The 23,725-nt window shown below is 41.4% G+C and overlaps 1 protein-coding gene and 1 long non-coding RNA gene across 4 annotated transcripts; both read right to left on the reverse strand.

The window, feature by feature from the left end:
• Nucleotides 1–1,076: 1,076 nt before the first annotated feature.
• arpp21 (cAMP-regulated phosphoprotein, 21) lies at nucleotides 1,077–10,892 on the reverse strand. 3 transcript variants are annotated; one of them, XM_079367825.1, is made up of 20 exons: nucleotides 10,652–10,892; nucleotides 6,945–7,107; nucleotides 6,668–6,827; nucleotides 6,506–6,544; nucleotides 6,335–6,400; nucleotides 6,137–6,242; nucleotides 5,816–5,954; nucleotides 5,404–5,541; nucleotides 5,219–5,318; nucleotides 5,009–5,104; nucleotides 4,889–4,926; nucleotides 4,718–4,774; nucleotides 4,152–4,342; nucleotides 3,413–3,541; nucleotides 3,218–3,327; nucleotides 3,010–3,084; nucleotides 2,752–2,910; nucleotides 2,520–2,622; nucleotides 1,677–1,780; nucleotides 1,077–1,525 (listed from the first exon to the last, which is right to left on the reverse strand). In XM_079367825.1, the coding sequence occupies exons 3-20, from the start codon at nucleotides 6,824–6,826 to the stop codon at nucleotides 1,370–1,372; spliced, it is 1,965 nt and encodes a 654-aa protein (XP_079223951.1). In that variant the 5' UTR covers nucleotide 6,827; nucleotides 6,945–7,107; nucleotides 10,652–10,892; the 3' UTR covers nucleotides 1,077–1,369. The 3 variants fall into 3 exon arrangements, with proteins under 3 accessions (XP_079223951.1, XP_079223952.1, XP_079223950.1); XM_079367826.1 differs by having other exon boundaries at nucleotides 1,677–1,777; nucleotides 6,668–6,830; XM_079367824.1 differs by having other exon boundaries at nucleotides 6,668–6,830; nucleotides 10,652–10,889.
• Nucleotides 10,893–16,910: 6,018 nt separating this feature from the next.
• LOC306839542 lies at nucleotides 16,911–20,663 on the reverse strand. Its single transcript, XR_013781214.1, has 3 exons — nucleotides 20,577–20,663; nucleotides 18,955–19,138; nucleotides 16,911–17,397 (listed from the first exon to the last, which is right to left on the reverse strand). It is a non-coding gene; the product is annotated as an uncharacterized lncRNA (long non-coding RNA).
• Between the last annotated feature and the right edge of the window lie 3,062 nt (nucleotides 20,664–23,725).

Below are 23,725 nucleotides of genomic sequence, written 5' to 3' on the forward strand. Positions count from 1 at the left end.
TGCCCTGTAATCTGTGTGAAATAAGGACATGATTGATGGCAAGAACATGAATCAGAACAATAATATATTAAGTATGCTTCTCAGTTATTGTTTGTCGGAGAGTCAAACTATCAGTTTGGTGACTGCCACAACTCTTGAAAGTGAGAGGAACATTGTATATATACAGCATATCAAGGCCTTGAGTGTGAATACGTGTAAATAACTAAATAAATGATTGCTAAGTTACATTTAGCTGTGTCATTCTAAAGGCTCTGGTGCTCAGGGGGTTGTCACTTAATGTGAATAGAACAGAGACATAACAAGCACTGTTGAATCGTGACCTTAAATCGGAACATTCTGGGTGCTTTGGGGGGGCGAGATAGCTTTAAGGAAATGGTATTATTAAACCAAATAATTGGTGAAAATGTTCCACAGATTGATCAGCAACGAAAACATTAGATTCAGCCTGGAATGGTAGAAGGATATACCTGTACAAACTTTTGAGCAAATGAAGATGTTTCAAGTGCCCATATGTGAGGATAGTGTGCTGACCGTGTTTAAGCACCAGGGGGAGCTAAAGCGTCAAAGTGGTCTAATCCTTCAGACGTTCGTTAGAGAAGTGTACTGACAGTAGTTCAACGCTTTTATAGATAGATAGATAGATACTTTATTGATCCCGAGGGAAATTCAAGGCAAAATTATGCATTGATTGGTATGTGCAAGTCTGAAAACCTGAATATGATTGCTCGTCTTCTTTACTGGCTGAAATTTAGACTCAAACTGTGTGAGCGTCTGGGTTTCTTAATAAGCCTAAATTTAAATGATCCCTATTTTAATACAGAATCTTTCATTTGCTCGTTAGAACAATTATTCACTCAATAAAGAATGAACATCTTTAATCTCAGTGGTAGGTTAACAACCTGTATCTCTGCTTCCCCACAGTGCACACATCATGACTGTGTCACTGGTGTGAAGGGAAGTTTATTCTCACAAAGTCGTTTTCTTTATTTGAATGAGTATGGGTGAGTGTGTATGTGTCGCCTGCACCCACTTGCAGCTGATACATCATTAACATTTTAGGGAAACAAAGAGCCAGGTTAATATAGAAATGTGACATCATCAATTTAGCCACAGCAGTTTATTCTTTTCACACAGTGCATTTCCTTAAAACACAATATATAATTTAATATCAATATAAAACTCCATTTGTGTATATAAATTATGCATTCAATACAGCAGCTCTGATATATACTATTAAGCTTTGGTACAGTAGGACATTTTTTTTCATGTGCGTGGATGTGTGTGTGTGTGTGTGTGTGTGTGTTTGCGTGTGTGAGTGAGTTCACACAAGAACTAAAAGTATCATCACTCCCTGTCCTTACAGGCGCCATCAGTACTGTGCGTTCCAGGCCGTGCCACTGAGGTTGGTGCAGCTGGAAGGATGGCAGCTGCCGTAGTGGGAGGGTGGGGGAACGCAACAGTACCCCGCCTCTCCACCCACCGCACTAACAACTTTACTTTGTGGGTAGGACACTGAGACGTCTCCCTACAAAGAGAACAAGAAAAAAAGAAATGAAGGTGGAGGAAGATTTTGCTGTCGTATGCACTTTGTGAACTGAAACGCTTCTTCTGGGGGCCGAGTGTGCTGAAGGATGATGCCAAACGAGACCTCTAGGTGCTTGTTTGTTGTTGTATACCTGAACCATGTTATGATGAGAGGCCATCGGTGAGTAGGTCCCCAGCACAGCCTGGGCCTGAGTGTGTGAGGACTGCTGCGCCCCTGCAACAGGAGCGTAGCCTGCTGCAAACACACACACACACACACACACACACACACACACACACACATAAATGCATATTAAAAGATGATTATAAATTAATTTCATAACTGCAATCTGTTCAGTGAAAGCTAAATGCAAAGTGTAGTTATTATGAATAAAGAAAAGAGATGTAATAAGAACACTATGAATATTAGCTGAATAAGAATATTCTTCCCATTGGGTTCTTCTGTGTTGGAGTTTTCTCTATCGCCCACTGATCGATTAATTTCTTTTTATTCGTGTAAGGGCTTTATGAATTGCCCACATAAAGAGAACATTAAATAATGCAGAAGTGGTGGTAGTGATGGTTTCGTTGCAATCATTTAGGCTTTTATACATCAATGAATAAAACACAAAACACCGTCCATGGGAATGGCAAACACTGGTTTAGATGCATTGACTTCTGTTTCTGTTCCCGCTGGATTGATTCCAGTTTGCGTTTTAATCGTCACAGTTTTTTTTAAACGGCTGTTTAGTCTTTTTTTTTTTATGATTCCTGCTAAGTCAGAACAATTCTTTAGTTTATATTCTAACAAAACACAGTCTTGAAATGTTCGTGGCTTTGTTGACTAGAAGCAGCAGGAAAAGAGACCGGTTCACTGTGAGACCCTCAGACTACATCTCTGACAGTGTAACGGCCCCCTCCTCTACTGCCACGGTAAGAGTCAGTCTCCAGCACACACACCAACAAACAGATACAGATACACAAGTGGGGAGTACCTGTAGGTTGTACTCCTTGGCTGAGGATGTGCTGTCTGGGAGACACAGGTTTGCATGGGTGCTGAACTGAGGTAGGGTACTGGCCATAGTAATACATAGGCACCTAAAAAAGAAAAACAGAAAAGACAAATACCATCTTTATTCTTATTATTACTTTTTCAAATTATTTAATAGAGGATAAGATGAATACATAAAATGTTTAAAAATAAGAAAAGCACATGTGGATGTGTACCTGAGGTGAGGGTTGGCAGTAGCTGGTTGGGTTGGGAAGGGGAGGAGGAGGAGGGGGAGGAGCTGCATAGAAGTAACCCTGACTGGGAGGGTAGATAGGCGGAGCTTCAGCTGTTGACTGACAGCTCAGAGAAGGAAACCGCAAGGAGAGATCTTCAGTCTGTGGGACGAGAGATGGGACGTCAATGAGAACATTAACACTCGAACAGTGAAAAGACATGCACGTGAAGCAGCTGTTGGCTGTACAGTGGGTACATACTGCAGAGTATGTCTGTGAGGGAGAGACAGGCAACATCTGTGGAGCCGCGTAAGACACAGGCGGATAATGAATCACCTGAGAGACACATGAGACAGAGATACAGACACAAAAAGAGACAGTTACGTTTGTCTGCATCTTCCTGCTGTCAGTGTGTGTGTGTGTGTGTGTGTGTGTGTGTGTGTGTGTGTGTGTGCTGTGCGTGCGTTACCTGCTGCTGTGGTGGAGAACTTTGCAGCTGTGTCTGGCTCCTGATTGGCTGTTGATTGTCTGGAGGGTTGTACACAGCAGGGGATCCGTCAGGGTTCAGGAAAGGCTGCCCTGAGAGGTCAGAGAATTGAGTGTGAACAATGTTTGTGTTGATTGTGATCTTCTAGCTGTGTGTGTGTGTGATTTTGTTACCTACCAGTTTGTGGGTTTACCAGGATGCTTCCAGGCGGGATGCCGTTCTCCACGACATAGGCAGCAGGCTCTTCAATCGATGGAGACGCCGGATGCGGACAAGCAGAGGGTAATCTGTAGAGAGAGATGGAGCCTGAGAGAGGCGGAAGGATGGAAGATGAGAAGTTAAATTTCAAACCTTCATTTATTCTTAAAGGGAAATTGCCTTTTTTCACATTTCTGGTGATACCGTTACAATAGGAAACAGTGAATACATCTGACTTACTGTAAAGAGTGTGTTCTGTGAGCTCAGGGGAAATAAAGACGAAGAGAAGAAGAAGATTATCAAACTCAACTGTCTGATAAAATTCTCAACATTCACCGCCTGTCTGTGATTACAGCATACTGTCTCGTCTCTTCGAGCAGTCTCGGCTGTGACGCGTTTGCCTCCCTTGAACATGCAGAGTCGACTGGAGGTGTTGTGTGAAAATTTACAGCTCTGATGTGAGGGTTCAGGGACCGAGTTTAAATTTTCACACCAGAAGAACTTGCACTGCTTTCTTTGTCAATTAGATGCGGATGAATAAAGAACATGAAGTGATTTATAAACAGCGATTTTTCTCGAGTTCGGTGTGGTGTGGAGATCTGTGAAGACGTTTTCTAGTACACAGGTAGCGAGAGTCTCACCCTCAACAGCTGAATTTACACCTTGGAGGTGAGACAAAGAAGTGATGAAAAGCCAGTAAAAGATCCCTCTGACACACCTGAACCACGTGAGTCCCAGCTGGGGTTGACAGGCTGGTGGTGTTTCGGAGCAGGACTTGTCCATTGGTAGGAGGAATCAGAGTCTGTGCTGCTCCAAGGTCGGGGATCGTTGCTGTAGCGACAGTCAGTCTCAGTGCTGCTCTGCCTGCTGCTGCCTGTCCAACTGGAGCCTGAGCTGTCACGACTCCTTCTGTGAGGCGCATCCAGGATCCAACAAGAACAAGACAGCAGTCGTTTTGATGTAGATTATGAATAGCTGAGGATTTCACCAAACAAATGTCATGCCTTCCAAAAAAAAAAAAAAAGATCATTTTGTTCTTTGGTCCATTCCCCTGAAATGTTCTTGCCCCCCCCCACCAAAATGAAGCTTTTGAAGAGCAATTAATACAATTAGTTATCATAATAAACAACATTTCCAGGAATCGTTAACTCTGTTACCAAAGAACAAAACAAATCTAGGTCCTCTTTTTGTATTCTCGCAGAAGACACTGAACAGCTCTGGTGCAGCCAGGCTGACCGGATTAAGATGATAAACGATTTCACATCTGTGCAGACAGCACTCTACCTGAAGAGCTGCCGTCTCCTCTGGGTCTCAGCATATGGATTGTACTCCTCCACAGCCCTGCACACACACACACACACACACACACACACACACAGACATATATAAACGCTCTCATCTAAATATAATAAGCTGAAAAGGTACATGGAGAGAATATACTGCAGGCAAGGTTACCTGGTTTCTGCATGAGCACTCTCCTGGGTAGAATGGGGCTGTGAAAGCGCATCGGAGAAATAAGTGAGTGTCCTTTCTGTCTCTATGTCATATCTGGAAGTATGTCTCTCTTTCTCTCACCTCTTTGTTGAAGATTCGGTCACGTACTCTTAGGTATTCCTCTTCTCTCTCCTCCACTGACTTGGTTTGCTTCTCCCGTAAAGGGTGAAGTTTGATCTGTGTGGAACAAGAACAGGAGCTGGTTGAAACGCAGAAAGCATGTGATGAAAGTCAATTATAGAGCACACTCAACAGAAACAGGCCACATTAGAGACAGGAGGACAGACAGACCTGGTCGTCTGAGCTGTTGTCCCTCTTCAAAATAATTTTCCATTGATGGATATCTTCTGCCTTCTCCTTATGCACCTCGTCCAAAAAACGCTGCTCCGGTCTTTCAAAGGAAAGCAGAACAAACGGTTACCACACAATGAAACACCAAAAGGAAGGATTTCAAAGGACACATTATAAATGCTTACATGCGTGTGCTGCTGGTCCTGTTGATGATGACAGACTTGCCTGTCTGGTTTACATTGTGCTCCATGCCAAAGTAGGCCGCCACCCGATGGACCAGCATACGGTGGTAGGACGACATGTGAGGGAACTTTTTAAAGGGACTAGGATCAAATGGGGGGGGGGGGGGGGAGGAGACAGAAGGCAATAAAAGGGGCAGATTGAGACTGGTTGTATATCTTGGCTCGAGTCCAGCATCATCCTTGGTGACTCAAACACAATCACATCTACATAACTGGCTCAATATATCGATCGATGCACTAAATCAGGTCTTTAATTAGCCTTAAACTGTATCCATTAACAGGATTTTTCTGGTTTTCCTTCAGCAGATGAACATCTTGTTGAAGGTCTCGTGGTCATGCACTTTCCTCCACACACCTATTGCTCGTGATAAAGTCGATCATGTCCTGCTCCAGTTTAAGCAGCATCATGCGGTCTCTGGGGTTGCTGTTGAGAGTCTCCACGATAAACTGGTGCAGGTCTATGCCAGTGGAGTCGGTGTACTCCACACTGGACTCTGAGAGCAACATAAGCAGGGACACAGACAGGTAGGTTATAATAAAGATAAAAACACACTGCAATATTTAACACCCCAGGAGAAATACATCTAAATAGAGGCAGTGAGTCCTATTTTATTACATTTTATTTGCTTTCCGTTGTCTCTGTTTTATGAGATCTCAATCTCACACACAAACACACCTTTGGACAGTGGATGTTTCTTTGGATCGGCGCTCTTCTCCTGATCTTCCTCCTTACAGGAAGTCCTCTCGTTGTCATGGCAGCTTGATGAGTCGTCCGGAGATGCCTGAGAGGGATGAAAATAAAGAGTAATATGAGAGCGGTGATGATGAAGAGTGGGATGGCGAGCTCACTCTTGTGTTTTTGTATGTGTGCTACCTTGGTTTCCTCAAAAGGGGAGGAGTCCTCGCAGACAGCTATACTCCGCACTAACTTTCCTTTGGCCTGAAATATGCACACAAGCAAAGAGTTGTTAGAAATTCATAGAGTTTAAAGCAATCGATTTTTCAGTGAGAATGAATAATGAGAGGCTGAATTATTTTAGCTTACCTTTACTTTCTTCTTTGGGTGCACCTGGTTGCACATTTTCTGCAAGAGAACACAATTTGTCAAAAAAGGAAAAAAAAAAAACACGTGAAAAGCGGTGTATGTTTTGAACGTGGTAAATTCATATGATGGTAAAAAGAAATGGGTTCATCTCGTCTGCCTCACCTGCTGCTCCAGCTTCTTACTGTCATGCTGACACTCTTCATCCTCCTGGTTGCAGAGGGACGGACACAGCGGAGGGGACGAGTCACTGATGATGTCATACGATGTCATATCACAGGGTTTTAGGAGGACGTCCACCGTTTCTACAGCGACTTCAGTCATTCTTCTAAACAAAAACATGGACATGACGCTTTCCTTAAGTGTTTACACAAATGAAGTCTGAATTTGTGTGTCATTTGCATCTGCCTCTGAGAGAGTGTCTGTGTTGCGCCGTTTCTACCTATCTGGAGTTGTTTACTGGAGAGCCTCGCAGGTGAATGATGAGGTCATATATCCCATGTTCCCACGGGGCAGCCAGAAATGCAATTATCCTCTCCACCCGCACTCGCTTTTCTTTACTGTTCGTCGCTTTGCCGGCGCTTTACTGGACAACAGAACACAGCCTGAAGGGGTTGAAAACACTGTGTTAGTGGTCATTGTTCGACAGAAATGCCTCTACACTTTCACACAAACACACATGCTCATCAATCAGTTGCCATAGCATCGAAGAATAGCTGCTGGATATTACATCAAGCGAAGCTGTGGTTTTTTTTTGGGGGGGGGGGGGGTTTGCATATGCTTCCCAAAATCTTTTCCGGGCTGACAATTGATTGCTGATTAAAGTGGATGTGTGACAATAACATGTCGCACTGTGTGCATGGATCTGGTGTTTGCATGTGTGTTTACATGTGTGCAGCTCATGTGGATGCATGTCTCATGTACGTGTGTGTGTGTGCGTGTGTGTGTGTCCTCAGGCTTTTCTTAGAAACAGCAGCTGTGAAGAGTATCATCCGATCCGCCAGCACTGATATTCCGAGAATGCCAGGCTGAGTCTCTGATCCCGGTGGTGAGAACACAGTCGAGACCAAAGACGTCCGCACACACACAAAAGAGGAAGTGGCATTCCACCATCTTTTAGAAAGGAGCCGACTGCGTTCAGTGGGAACACATACTGCCGCAACAGAGCTCAAGGGGACACTTATTCCTGTGACACCTGGGACAGTATAACGAGCTCAGAGGACATCGAGTCCCATAACATGGTTATTTAACACCCGATTGGAGATGATGGAAAAAAAAAAACCCTGTCAAGTGCAACCAAAGTGGCGTTTACTTCCCATACCATCACAATGCAACACGATTCATGTCAGCAGAATTCCCCCCAGGATAATATTGTATAATTGTGTGTAGGAGTGGCATCTGAAATCTCCTCATGATTTGGTATTTAATTAGACTATCAGGTTTAAATGTAGAACCCTATGTGATAGTATGTGATACTTTTTTTTTTACAGCTTTAAAGACACTAAAGTTAATCTGAATCACTATCCAAGCTTCTTCAGCTTCTGCATACTGCAATGGGAAGTAAAAAAAAGCCGTTTAAACACTCTATGGGAAATAATGACTCCCTAATGCGTTGTTGGTTAGTTCCTGCTGAGGTGTCTTTTTGTGAAGCAGACAGGCTCCATGTGTTTGTGCTGTAACTGACCCTGACCCCTGACCCTCACAGAGTCCAGGGATGAGAAACAGTACATCCCCTTTGATCACAAGAATCAAAGATTGTTTTTTTTTAAAAACAAACGACAGAGAGTCTGCAGGTGGGGAACTGTATCATCATCAGCGGATTTCGAGCGTTGGCAGAGAGCAGAAACGTGATCTGAGCGTACTGAGAATGGAGAAGAACGATGTGGAGCAGATGCACTGTAGAGAAAACAAGATGGATGGAGAGGCGAGGGATGCAGGGGATGAAGAGAGATGAGGAAACAGTCTGCAGGGACTTTAAAGGTGAAGAGGGGTGAGGGGAACGCGATGGAGAACTGGAGAATTAGTGAAAGAGGCTCGCCAAGCAGTCTGTCTCCGGTCTTTTCAGCCGAAGGCCGTGAAGAGGGGATTTGAGCAGTATTACTAGTTTTTGAGCTGAGCGCTGCAGAAGCGGCCGCCCGCCCGGGGAGAAGGTGTGACACGATCATTAGCGCGTGACGGATGGCGGCGGGAGGCAGGGAGCGCCAGTACCCGCTACATCTTCATCCATCTGCTGCTCTCCCTGAAGCCTTCAGCCTCGGAGCCACCTACTCACCAGGAGACGTTTCTTCTGCAGCCATAAACCGCCTGGCTCATCTACACTGACACACAGGCAGACCAGGGGGAAAGTATCCAAAAGCTCCTTTAGATGACCATTTTCAGCTAATCCAAGTTACATCAAGTGCCCTGAAGAATCCTGTCTGTAATTAAAACCACTGAAAAATTTACATTTCAATACCAGGGCTGTAAATATCAATCATCTAACACTGATTTCTTTGCAAACTTAAGTTCAGTACTCTGCCCTTTGTACTGCATCGTACTGCCTCTAAAGACACTGCTCTGAATTCACATTTCCAAATAAAATATAGAAATAGTCTTTGCCAATGCCATACAAAGCTGTTTGTTTTGTGTCTCGAAAACAGCTAATGAATTTAAAAAAAAAAAAAAACAACAACAGGATTTTATGGTTTCTCCCTCAGCCCAGAGCTCATCAGACAAGGATTCAGCTACAGAAACAAACACGTTGAGAGAGGAGGTCTCTCTGGATTAAAATGATAATTAAAATTTCGTGGCAAACTTGGAGCCTGAAAAGCTATCTACCCATAATCTCTACATGATTAGCCCCAGAGCCTGTGATCGGGCTTTCTTTCCCCTTTTTCTTCATAAAGTTTTGAAAGATTTTATATACAAATGTATTATGTTTGTGTATTTTGTACGCCTTCACCTTTTGCATTGAACGCTTAAATATCTTCATCCTGCGCAGGTTTTATTCTAACAACCCCCCCCCCCCCCCCCCCCCACACACACACACACACACACACTGCTGCATCAAATAAAAACAGGACATAACTTATTTTACCCTCCACCCTGAGAAAAGAGCAAAGAAAGTAGGTTGCGCTTGTGAAATTTAGGTTACACTGTCCTTTGAGTCTCCCCCACCTGGGCAGCCACAGCACTATAACCAGGGTGATTGTGGGTGCGACAGCTGCGACGCTCTACAGCTGAGATGGTGGAAATACCTGCATACACAGACAGTACAGGGTGCGAATTGCTTTTATTAAAGGGCTAGTTCACACAAATTAATCACAACTGTTAATGGCTCAGTCTGTATCAGGATCCCCACTGTGTTACAAGTTCAAACTGATGCGATAGGCTAAAAGGTGACATCTTCATGCTCAACTCTGCAGCATCCTGTTGACCCACATAACGGGACAGTTTGTGACATCGGGCTTCTGCGATCTCGTTTCTCTTTCTTGAGTTCAGAAAACCGACGTCTGAGTGAATGTGTCGCATTACCGTGAGCAGGGCTAAGCTGACACACTGGGGCTATTTTTACACACCGGGGGCAGGCAGGGAGCGGACCTCCTGCTCCGGGACTTCACCGTGCTGTCAGCTGCATGTGGACAGCAGCATACGGACATGTAACCGCACTGACATGAACTCAGTGCTGAAGCTACAAAGTGGGACTTTCCTTTATGAAACTAAAGGGAGCAAAGACAACTTAAAAGCAGTTTTTAAACTCACATTTCTCCACACTAACAGGCAAAAAAACAAGAATGAGAACACACAAAATTAATGCGATGAGTATTGTTGCCTTTTTTGTGTACACAAACACAGACACAATTAAAAAGAAAATTGTCTTTCATTCAGCGGCATCGCTGAGAAGAACCCGGGAAAAGGCGACTGGAAGCTGCGCTCAGCGACACAGCTAGTTCGATCTCATTTAATCGTTTTCTCTATTGAGTTCAAACTGTTAATATTTTCTTTGTATTTCTTTTTTTCCCCTCACACCTCTTGACTCAGTGATAAAAGTATGAGGTGACTGCGTGAGTAGAAAGCCAAGAAGCGTCGACGTCAACCCGCGGAGTTTACCGTTGATCAAGCTAATCAATGCTGCGTCAACTGCCAGCGCGAGAGTGACCGTTATCTTACCGTGAACTGATGTCTTCCTCTCCGTGGGCTTCTGCCGGTTACCGACCGACCGACCGACCGGCTGCTGTACACCCTGCGTCTGTTGATTGTGAGGTCCGTCGCTCCTCCTCCGCCTTTTGCCTGTCTCTGTCGGTGCAACGAGGGGAGGAACGGGAGCTGGGAGGAGAGAGGAGGAGGAGGGCTCTGAACCCAGAGCCACGCGCCCACACACACGCGAGGAATGCACGAGAGCCAGCCATCCAACCAGCAGCCCACTCATCTCTATCTCTGTCCCTGTCTTCCTCCTTAAACTGTCTGTCTCTCTTTGTCTTACATCTCGCTATACGACTCAATTATATCTCCTTTACTACTGAAATTAAATAACAACTGACTCCAACACTGAAGTGTACACTGCGAGAAATTCTCTTTATTCTTTATCAAAGCTAAAAATACTATGAAGTGCACATTTCACTCAAGTGGGCAAGTGTAACCTACATGACCATAAAATATCAATACAATATCATAACAAAGTGTGTGTACTTTGTATTTATTTGGTTTTCTGTATTTTCCATCGCAATTCAATGGGTGTCATAAGATGTTATAGTCTACTGCTTTTTGACGGCTAATTTGTTTTCACATTAACATCGGGAATTTAAAAGCTTTAATATACTATTAAAAGCAAAGATTCTTCAACCAGCTAATACTGCTGTCTAGTACACACTCTTAAAATTAGGCCTACATAAAAAAAATAATGTTCATGTAGCCTACCGGCCATTGTGTGTATTGTGATCTGATTACTTTTAATTATATGTGATATAGGCCACTTAAGCAGCAATAAAAATGCGAAAGATAGTGGGATTTTCTTTTCTGATAAAAACTGCAGGCAGCTCTTCATGGTTTTCTTATGCTGCCAGCACAGCATGCAGCCTGCCTAGTATATATATATTTAACTAAAATATGTCCTTTGGATTGTGCAGTTATGCAAAAACAAATTGGAGTAGTCATATACTTTATGTCTTCCAAAAATAGAATGAAAAAACGATGTGGGATGAAGTGGGAGACAGGGGTCCCCTTCAGCTCTATGCACCTCTGCTTGCACTGGCCATCAGTGTAGGAAGTTGGTGGAGCTAATATGAACTGCTTTTTCTGTGGGGTTGCGTATTCTATAAATAGCATTGATACTTGACTGTGTTGGATTAAAAGTACAATATTTCCCTCAATTGTGATGCACAAGTCAAAAGATGGCAAAAGTAAATAAACAAGTATAAGAATTGGAGTTTTGCACAGTGCTTGAGGAGATGTGTACTGAACACTGTTGGTAAATATATTCAAGAAATGCATCCAAATTTGTCCACCAGCCGCAAGAACATTTAAAATTCTTTTTTATATTAAAAATTCCAGATGAATTTAAAGCTCCTGTTGGGAGAATGAAGCTGGTTATGAGCTATAGACCAAAATGAATACTGATGCTTCTCAATGAACTACAAAAGTAAACAAGACCATCAGAGTAAAGATTTACTTGGTTTTTAAAGTTATTATTAACACCTGAAACTGCTGATGCGGGGTAGGCTTAATAAAGGTGCAAGTAGCAGTTCTTAGTAGTATACCTGATCATGAAAGTTGAAAGTGGGGTTTACGTCTGAACTGCAAAATTTTAAGATGCTTAGCAATGTCAACAAACTAAAAACAATATGAATTTATGTTATTGAAGGGCACAAGTATCTCCCAATGTCTCAAACCCAAACCAAACTGGGTTGTGCTATAACCCAACATGAATTATGAAAGTCCTCAGTGCATATAGAGAGCTAAGAGAGTATTTTTTTACCCTTTGAATGAGTTATACAGCGTCATTGATCTTCGGTTTTCTGAAACACACACAATAAGATCTTTAACAGCAACACTGTAAAACGTCACAACACAGGAAGTGCTCCAGACCTTTAGGAGGGGCTGACTTAAACAGAATTTTTGTCAAATCTTTTTTACTGAGAAAAAAACCCGTGTTGACCTCCTTTAAAGTCTGTAGTACTTCTATTCTATTTCACAGTGAATGACAAATTATTGTTGTATCTTGTATCTGGTTACAACTAAGCCCAAAATAAATGTATTCCGTTAGTTTTATCATAGCACATTACCACATTTCCTTCGGAACCTGAGAGCAAATGAAGATTTGGTTTGGACAAGCATTATGATAATTCTTCCACCAACAACATAAAATGTGTCTTCTTTGTCTATTTCACTCAGTAATGTGTGCTGATTTTGACAGCAGTTTTTAGCTGCTACAAAAAAGATATTCTGTATAAACAATTTATTTATTGACACACACTGCACTCACCTTCACTTGGTAATGAGTTCTCACAGTTGAAGGACATTTGTAAATGTATTGTCATTGGTAGATGTACTGTTCCTTCATCTGATTATGGCTTCCTAAAACTGTCCAGTTTTGGTAAATAAAAAGCTACCCTCACACCCACACAGCTTGTTTTGAAAAGACTTCACCTTCTGTTTGTGACATGTCTTGTCTAAAAAAGAAATAACTTGTTGAGGCCCTGCCATATGTTTTTAAAAAATAGTCATATGAAAGAAATCCAGAACTAATAGGAGATTTAAGTGGAAATGCAGATCTGTGCAGCGATAGGAGTATCAAGTCTAGAGCAGACCAATTCGTATTCCTTTCATTCGTTTCTCATTCAGTTCAAAGTCATTCACAGACACCATTATTCAAAGACAAAATTACACAAGATGTAACCATAGATGTGAGATAAATGTAGCCTGGAGGTGGCCAAACTTCTTCACTGCTTCATCTTTTGTCCCAAGATAAATTACTGGTCTAAACTTTTTAACACACCTCCTGGAGTACTTTATGTCTGTATTGAACCTGACACTGTCAAGGGCATCTCAGAATGGATTTCAGCATTAACGAAAAGAAAACAACCAATTATGTCAGATTATTCCACTGCAAGAAGAAAAGAGCTCCCATGGTTAAACAATGAGTAAATCAATTAACTAGCAGAGAAGAAAGCAGACTGTTTTTGTTACAGACAGATTCTTAGAATTTGATCAGATCTGACAGTCTCTCATTTATTTCCCAAAGACATAAATTTACTCCTGAGGATCCAGAACTGAGTTGTTTGTGATTCATTATTATAAAAATAGGTGAATGTCACATTCTCTTGAGCTACTATTTGTACTTTATATTAATAGAAGATTTATAAATGAATAATAAATATTTAATTAATAATTATGTTGTGTTATTGAAACGTTCATAGTCTTTTAGCCTTTGAAACAGCTGCATGAACTGTATAAAAAAACAAAAACATACTCAACACATATGATCTCTTGGGGAGTGAAACAGACTCAATGTTATAACCACAAACTACAGAGATGACTGAGCACAGGTCTCAGGATGTGCGTCATCTGAAAGCAAGCAGACATTGCTATGTGTATGTATCACTGCTCACATTCTCTCTCTCTCTCTTTCTCTCTCTCTCTCTCTCTCTCTCTCTCTCTCTCTCTCTCACACACACACACACACACACACACACACACCCACACACACACACACACAAACAAAAGTTGGTCATGCTTCATTGACTTACAAGGAAAGATGTCACATCAAGTGTAGGCAAATAAAATTAGGTACAACATTTTATCACTCATCCAAAGACAACTGGTGTGCACATAATCTCAAATGTGTTCTGAAAAGAGAACTGTAAAGGACACACACACACACACACACACACAGTTGCACCTGCTGTCTGCTGGTTTTGGCAGCAAGGTTGGCTTGGGTGCACGATGCACACAGACTAAATGGCGCTCGTTTCCCGTCGCGCATGCACGGAAATACCGGCACAGTTGTGGCATGTTATATAAACCCACCTTATTAGAGAGCGCACAGCTGACTGTGTTTGTGTGTGTCATACTGTTACATCAGTTACAGCTTTGGTGAGGTGCAGATATTTCTGTTTAAAGATCTTACTGGAAGTGGGCTTAGAGAGGCCCTCCAAACCATGGTAGCAGTGGAGGGTAAACTCTCTTCTGGTAGAAACTTAATCATAAAAGCTTACTGTAAATTAAATCCACAAACAGAAGATATTCATCTGCAAAGATAAAACTGAGGAGTCAGTTCACTTTGCTGAACAGATACAGAATGTTGCTGTTCTTTCCCTGTGAATTTCTGAATGACTAAAACAGAACTTTTTTATTTCCCATGGTTTGCCATTCAAATGAAAAGACACAAAGACATTTGGAATAAAGGTCCTATCAATGTAATGTCCTAATTTTGAATCAACATTTTGTAAAAAAGTAATGTAATCACTTGCTGTCTTGCTAAAAGTTTTATAAGAAGATAAATGCCACTCATTATGCATTGTATAAAGGAAGCTATTCAGAAGCTTTCATTGCCTCTGTCATTTTTGAAACATCTAAACTCGTGACTTTGGAGCTTAGTTTACCGCTACTTCAAACACACTCGGAAGGCATTATATATTTTTAAGTACTCTGTAAGAGGTGTTTGGTTGTAGTTTGAATACCATCTGAAGGTCATAGTTTTTATTCACCATGACATCCCAGCACCAGAGTATCTTACACCATCACTTCTGAATTTGCGTCGTCTCAACATAGCTTTCTCCTTTGATCATCAGAGTGTGTAAAAGTCTAAGTGTGCATGTGTGTACAAGAGATCGAGTGACACCTCAACAAGTGAAGCTCATAAATATTAATGCAGGCCTCATGAATATTCAGAGAGCAGGCTATGAATATTTAAACTATGATGGAGCATGTGGCCGGGTGACTAGACAGCCAAAGACAAGAAACAGACAAATAGACCTCCTCCTTTGCTTCTCTACGAGAGCGAGACGCCATAGCGCAGTCTCTTTTTTTAGGCTTCATTAATTCTAATTAAGAATACATAATTTTTATGATTTTGTTTTCATGTGAACTATGGCTCGGCAAGAAGAAAAATGGCCTTCATGATGTTTTGCAGCAGACTTCCAGTATCTCTATTCAAATGAGGTTCCCTGCTGAGTGTAAGGCTTTTTAATTCATTTGACACATGCAGTCCGAGTTAAAGCATAAATGGAGATCCACGTTTTTATGAAGAGATCACAGGAAAGATACTATTTTGACAAAGTTACATTTTAAAAACACACATTTAAACAAAGCAGTGTTTTCTTTACATTGGAAAGGCTTACTGTTTATTGTGTATATCATGTTAAAAGACTCATTGATATATGATTACATTAATTCACCGGAGTTAAATATGATTCATATAAAAGATGCTTTTAATTCTGCTCTTCACGTAATTGTTTTATTTTATGCACTACACAGTAACATTGCTCATGTCTAATTGGATACTAAACTACAGGTGTTTGAACTGAATTTGACAAAAACAGCCCTTTAGAGATTATACAACATGTTTTTGTATTGTTCTTTCTTGTACAGTCACAGTGGGAGAGGCTTAAATAAGTATGAACTAATGAACTCTTCCACATGTTTCTCTTGTTACAAGAGCAAATTAAAATAGATTCTATACGGTTTGAATGTAACGTTTAAAAAAAGTAGAACTTCATTTTGAATCATGAAATTGGAAAAGATCTTTCCAGAGTCACTGTTCTGCATCCCAACAGGGTTTACATTAGTAACACCGAGACCACAGCTCTCATTGGTAGGATGCTGGCAGATGTCACTGCTGTTTTGCATCATAAATGGTGAATTTGCTTGCAAGTGTACGTGGAGTTGTTAATGAAGTCGGAGTGAGGACCAGAGACGTAGTCAAATAGGGTCGAGTCCAGGATATAGGAGAGAGGGTTTCAGTGAAACAATCCCACCAATTTCATGATGACTAGCTTTGCTAATTAGAAGTATCTCTTGCTGATCACCTCCCACCCTCAATAGAAATAAAGATCATTAACCTCATTTGACATCCTATGTTCCAAACTAAACCTATACCGAGAGGGCATCTGAGGTAAAAATCAAACCCCCTGATGTAATCCCCAAAGGGGAAAGAGAGGATGATGGATTGAGAGGCAGTGCGTCAGTAGTCAGAAGAACAAAACTATGGGGAATAACATGGGTTCAAACGTGGGCTGGGCTGAGAGTACGCGCTCAGATTGTGCTAAAATGGTACGGAGAGAGGTGAAGGAAGAATCCACCGGACTCGTTTTTATTTTCTGATCAATGAGAGTGAGTCACAGCAGGTCGCCCAAGATGCTCTATGGACAAACTTTATGTGTGTAAACGTGGCTACCTACACGCACAGACACGGTTATATGCTGTATGGGGATGTATAAGAGGGTGGTTGAAGGTGAAGGAGGTGCACCTGTGCAGTGATAGACCTCGGCAGAGTGACGGCTGTGTGGGTTTGTGGTGTATAACGGATGTTTGACAGGCTGATGAGCTCTGGCACTCAACACACTGCTTCCTCCACACATAGTTCCCCTCCTCCTCCTACTGTCTTCTCATCTCTTTAGGCGGTGGGCGTACACTCCCTCCCTTTTCTTCCTAAATGCAGCCTTTTTCCATCTCGACTCTTTTTTTTTTTCCTTCACTGCTCCTTCAATCCTTTCTAAGCACGTTGTTTTCAGCTGATTGCTGAGTTTGACAGGTCTTCAGAGAGAGGGACAGAGAAATGCAGAGGGAGAGGAATCAAACAATCTCCTCAATTAGACAGCCCACACAAACGTGCGTCTGAACTCTATACCATCTTCATCAGTTGTCGTAGTTTTCATCTCTTCAGCTGCAGACACCTTTGTTCCCTGGTTGAAAACACACTGTTCACAACAAAGGCAAGAGGAAACCATTTAGCTTTGAAGAACAGAAAGCACCCACAAGCTTTTAAGGTTTATTTGCATGGAGAGGTGGGAGTCTCTCTGTTTTTTCTCTCTTAATTGACCCACCAGTTTGCCTGGAATATGCAAAGGCAATAGTGCATGACATTCACTATGCACATTTTCTTATAATACTTTATATAATGTCATATCAAATGGCTTTTATATTTCATCAGTTTGAATGTAATTAGTGAGGAGAGGGCAGATAAGGATGTTATTGTCATGTTTCAGTATTGTGTTATAATTATCCTACTTTCTGTAAGCGAAAAGTTTCTGATGTTTGGAATAATAAGACGACGTGTTTGCACAGGAACCAAGAGTCCACACAGACTCTTTAGCTGTTATGTCACTTACCAGACTTTCAGCTGTCACTGAGAGGTTTTTTTGTGTTACTTTTACAACAAACTTTTAATTAGATTTTCAATTTCATACTCGAAAGGTGGTATTCAAATTATAAAAAACATGAGTACAAAAAACAACAAGACAAGCCACAGCTGAGAGCATCTTGTACTTGACAGGCTGTATCTGCAGAACCTTTTTTGTACTGTATTAGTAATAAATCATAATTAACTGATCCTGAGTATGTGTCCTTTAAAGTTCACTCTCAGTCAATAGTCTAATCTATAATTTCTCAAACTTATTTTATTAATTTGATAAAGCGCCTGTAAGTAACCACTGGTTATGTTGATAGATTCTGATTCAAAGGGAACACTTTTTGTTCTCTGACTCAACTTTTAATTCGTAACTTCTACTTCAGCTATTGTTGTTTGATCTCAGCTTTGAATGACTCTTTTATTATTATTTTTTAAAATGCTCTCTAGTATTATGTTTCTTGTTCATGTCAGAATGCTTCAATATCTGGTATGAACGTCTGTGAATGGCCTCATTGCTGAAATATGTGAACCTTGCCTATACTATGTCAGTGTGCAGTAGGAAATAAGAAAAAAAAATGGCAGGCTAATTGTATGAATAATTTAATCCCAGAAAGACATTGGACCATCATTGTGATGGTTATGTATCCTGGAAATTGGCTGCTTAGGGAACTGATGGTGCCCATCAGGCAACGTCAACTTTGTACTTCCTCAAGTATGTGTCAAGGTGCCAGGGAGACTGAGAAGCCTTCATTCCAGTTCTGTGTCATTACAGTTCTGTGGCTTGTTTTCTGTACTCTAACATGTGTATTTGATAGTTCCTGTCATTAGTTTCCTTTGTGATCTGCTCATCCATGTTTTTGTTGTTCATGTTGAAAAACTCAAAATCAAATTTTGACCAGACTCTGTGTATTATAATGCCACATTTACTCATAGCTCAGTAGAGACATCTCACAGGTTATGAGGATGTACGCTATCACTGAGAGTTGATGAATGCATATGTCAAAGAAACACACATGATCACAATGCATAAGAGAAATGAAAGAGAGGAAGTGAGGAGTCCAAAAGACACGAAATGTCTCAACATTGGGATAAGTCTGTAGTAATACTGTGGTGCACTGCAGTGTACCTGAAGGGGCTCGGACCTGTTGATACAATCAACGGTGGATGACTTGAGGTTTCTCTTTGCTCTCATATGTCTGCTCTCCACATAGACTGTCAACCTCGCTCACAGCACCCACAACTCCTATCTTCCATCTTTCCTCCCACATCTCCAGCCATCTTCTCTTCCACCATCCTCCTCGCTCATTATGCTGTAAAAAAAACCCCAAAAACAAGGTCAGTTCTACAAAAGTCACTGGAGACAGAAAAGTCAGTGAAACATCACATTATGACTATTTAAATGTTTTCTGGCTCAGACTTATTGAGAATCATGTAAATTCAGTTTCCTCACTTGTGACTAAAAATACATTTTATTGAAAGGATTTTTGTTCCCTTAAGGTTGAAATCTTCTTAATCGACTGTAGTTCAAGTATAAACAGGTTGATATTTGAGAGATTTTTTTTCACTAGCTAAACTTTATTTCTGGCTCTATTTTTTCCCTCTCGTCTGTCTTCTGCTTTTCTCTTTCTTTTACTCCTCCTCCTCTTTCTCCCATTCTTCCTGAGCTCAATCTCTACCCAGCTTCCTTCCTTGTAATTCCCTCAATCGTTTCCTCCATACATCACTCCCTCTTTTCCAGTGTCCTGACTCTCATCCTGTATCATTGACCCGGACGCCTCTGAGCCTCTTCTGTCAGCCGTGGGCATCATGACCATAAGCTGAGTCGCAAGGCTATTTATATTTGTGCCTAATGAGGTGAGATTTTTCCCTGCCATAGCAACAGTCTCTATGGATACCCTGCACTTGGATACCAGATTCTATCGTTTTAAATGTCTTATTATGGGCTGTGCCTCCCCCTCTTTGTTGTAGCCTAATTATATTGGAACCATCGCCTTTTTGCTGCGTGAAAAGTGCATTCTTTACAATTATCACCAAATACAAGTTTACATAAAGATACTTTTTTTGGTCAATGAGTGAATTGAATGTGGCTTTTTTCTTCTCTTTTGTGTTTTTGTTGGTCTTTCTGTTGTTAATTTGTGAAGTGTATGATGTTTTTTTAGAGAAATGAAAGAAAATGTTGTTTAAAGAAATATGATGATTAATTTCAGGAATAATTTGTTGTAAAACCATTTAAAAAAAAAAAAAAACATTTGTGGAAATAAGTAGAAGATACGACTTCAGGTGTTCTTGTTTTTATCAAAACTCAAACACAAATAGTAGCAGCATTCCACTGGTGTGAAAGGCTGATGGGTGTGCAATTGATCAGGTCTGAACCAGTAGCAGCACCAGACCGAGGCAGCTGTGCTCAGATCATTAAGAGGAGCTTTCTTTGGCTGAGGTCACACAGGTGTTGAGACATGTCATCTTATTTCCTGCCATAAAGTGAGATAACCAATCAATAAAGAAGTGGCAGAGCAATTTCTGGAGAAAGCCACAACACACACACACCTACACCTACACCTACACCTACACACCTACACACCTACACACACACACACACACACACACACACACACACACACACACACACACACACACACACACACACACACACACACACACACACACACTGTATTTACTGTAAGGCTTGGAAATGTTCTCGTAATGACAGACGCTTTGAGACAGCTGCATGCACATGTAGGTACTCACACAGGTACACACCACACACACACCGTACACAATCTGACAGGCGCTGCATTGTTATGGCATGTCCAACTCTGGCAGCTTGTTTTCCTCAGACCTCTCGCCCTGTGTGATGACTCAGAGACGGGGAGATGAAAGGAGAGGCAGGGACAAGGGGAGGAGATGGCGGCATGAGTATAAGAAGGTTAAGTAAATCATATCATTAATGCTATGTTAAGAGATTGCTTTGACCTCTGCTTGGCTGTCTGCATATGCAAGTGTGTGTTTGCCTGGCCTTTGTCCCAGTAAAGCAGGTGGCACTGGTGACGTTCATCTACTTCCCACAAAACACACACAAACACACACTTTCAGTCGCTCTGCGCTCTCTGGTGTCAGTCCCACTATATTCTATCGTGCTTGAAATTCACTCATCATATCGGGTGGCCTCACTGTGCCACTTGCTGACACAAGTTTGTGCATGCATGCAAAGACCCCCCCCCCCCCACCCCCCCCCCCCACCCCAACACACACACAGTAGTAGGAACACTACATTGGGCTGACTTGATTATACAAGCAAAGCAGCACAAGCTGACAGAGGAACAAGCACCGAAAGGGAAACACAAAAAGAATATAAAAGGCTTATTTGCCCATGTTGTATAAGCATGTTTCATCTGCCCACTCTCGCCTACCCTCACCCACACAGGTTAGATCCAATAGCTAGTGCCAGGCCGCTCTCTTTCGCAACACAAATCTCCGCGTGAAGGAATATTGCAATCGAGTTCTTTTTTTCATAATCTCTTCCCTCAGCACCCACACATGCACATAGTGAGGGGGTGAGAGGGGTAAAAAAAAAAGAGAGCTGGCAAAATAAAATAAAAAGAAGAGAGGTGATGGGGGGTGGAGAGTGAGAGAGAGAAAGAGAGAGAAAGAGAGAGAGAGGGAGAGAGATAAGTGCTCATGAGAGCCAGGAGGTAGTTGTTATAGTAACTGAGTCTCTATACCTGTCAATCAGAGCTATTTCAGGCATCTTGCTTCTATGGGAAAAAAGAAGAAAAGAAAAAAACATGCACATTGCACGGCTCGGCTGTATCATTGAGGCAAATTTATCAGCCAACACACATGCACTGATACTGGCAACGTGTAAGCTGTTAAATCTGATCAAATCAACACCACAAATGAGATTCAGCACTATGTCATCCCTACTTTTTTGAAAGATTCTCACATTTCTACACGACAGTGAATTTCATGAAAGGAAGAGGAAAAGCAGAATGAAAGAAAGAGTATCTGCAAACTTTACTGCATCAAAGATGTAACCCTTTCTATCAATGCTATCAAAATAAAACCTCTACTGAACGTTGATCACTTCTGTCAGGTGAAGTCAACTAACTCTGAGCCAAAAAGTAAAATGTAGTTACATTATTGTAACATATAACAAGTTGTTAGATTAGGAGAAAAATTTCTTCATTCATTCTTTTATAACATTTCGGGTCGTTGTTACATTTCAGGCTCTAACAAGCACTCAGTATCAACTGGTTAAATATTGTGTCTAAAAAAACCCACATCTATAGCAGTGAGAGTAATTCTATTCAGTCTTAGCTTAAAGTTACCAATTAGTTAACAACAAGCTATTAACATTGAACAGTCAGGCATTTATACATAACAGAAACATATTAAAGCCTAAATAATAATTCATGCCTAACAATATTTGTGTTTGGAAAAAAAAAAAACCCACACCAAAGGAATTTCTAATGAATACAGCATTATCGATCCCAAGAAATAATGATTTGGTATTTGGTCTCACCTATTTTAACAATAACACCAGGAATTTAAACTGTTTTTTCCATTTCATTAGCTGCTTTTAGCTGATTCATCATTAACAAATATGTCTTATCAATTTCTGTTCTAATGCAATGCATTAGTTGACTTAAGGATTATCATTCCAAATGTTTTTCCAACACTTGCCAAGATTAATTTACACTTCTTTTTCCCTTACTGCTGTTAAGATTTGATCTGTAGCAATTAATTTTATTGTATAATATTAGTTGGCAGAGTACCACCAGGCAAAATCAGAGGTATAGCCCAAATTGACAATCTTTTCCCGGGTTGGAAATCTTTTTAAAAGACAATATGTTACTCCTTACCAAAATATTTCTAAAACTGCATTACGATCACAGCCAAAAGAATCCCTTGTTTCAGCCCTAACGTGGGTAAACACATGGTGAGGAGGAGAGAAAAGTGATGAGAGAAAAGAGTGGAGGAGTAAAAATAGTGCAAGCAGCAATATGGCTGAGCGTTGAGTTTGGGAGCCATTAGGCAGAAGGTAATTAATACCTGTCACTGCAGTGCTCTCTGTTCCCTGCCTTTATTCAGTTTCAGACCAATTAAAATATGACACTCCTCCGGAGGAGAACGTCTTGTTAAAATTAAGCGCCTTAGACGCACAGACACCTTTGATAAACACACCCAGAGCTACAATTGGCTTTGGCAGCTACGACATGCTGTACAGATAGATGGAAAGGGAGTGAGTGAGGGAAACATGGCAGTGTACTTGTGTCACTTCCAGAAGGAGATGTGAGCTGTTAGATCTGATTAAATGACTGCATCCTTTCTTGTGAGTTTCACTTACACACACGCTCACAGGAGACATATGTGACGTAATGACATGCTTATGAACCAAGAGATACTGACCGAGCGAATACAAGTTGCTGCCAACTATTTTGCGACTTGGATGGCAAGGACAGATGAATGGTAAGTAAAAACAGACGAGCCAGGGGAGAGGATATAAGAAGACAGGTGGCTTTACAAAAAAAAAAAAAAAAAAAGCTTAGGAGCAAAGGAAGATTTGATGAAAAGATTGTGATAGAAAGGAAAACAAAGGAAGAGAGTTTCTGGGGGAAAGTGAAGTGTAATATGGTGGGTTTTTCAAAGCTGATAGGATCTCTAGAAGAGAGATTAGACGGAGAGAGAAGGCGGCAAAATGGAGAGGTGGAGTGATGGTTGCAGGCAGGGGACCAGCAGCTCTCTGCCAACATCTCCATGCATCCTTCCAGACATCACACTGCGCTGCCATCTGCCTCTCCACCACACACAAACGAACACACACCGAGGGAGGAGAAATGTGAAATCATTAGCGTCTCCTGACACTGAATAAATATCTGCGCCTGAAATCTGTCTGC

Source organism: Symphodus melops (genome assembly GCF_947650265.1).
Source record: "Symphodus melops genome assembly, chromosome: 18".
Lineage (NCBI taxonomy): Eukaryota > Metazoa > Chordata > Actinopteri > Labriformes > Labridae > Symphodus > Symphodus melops.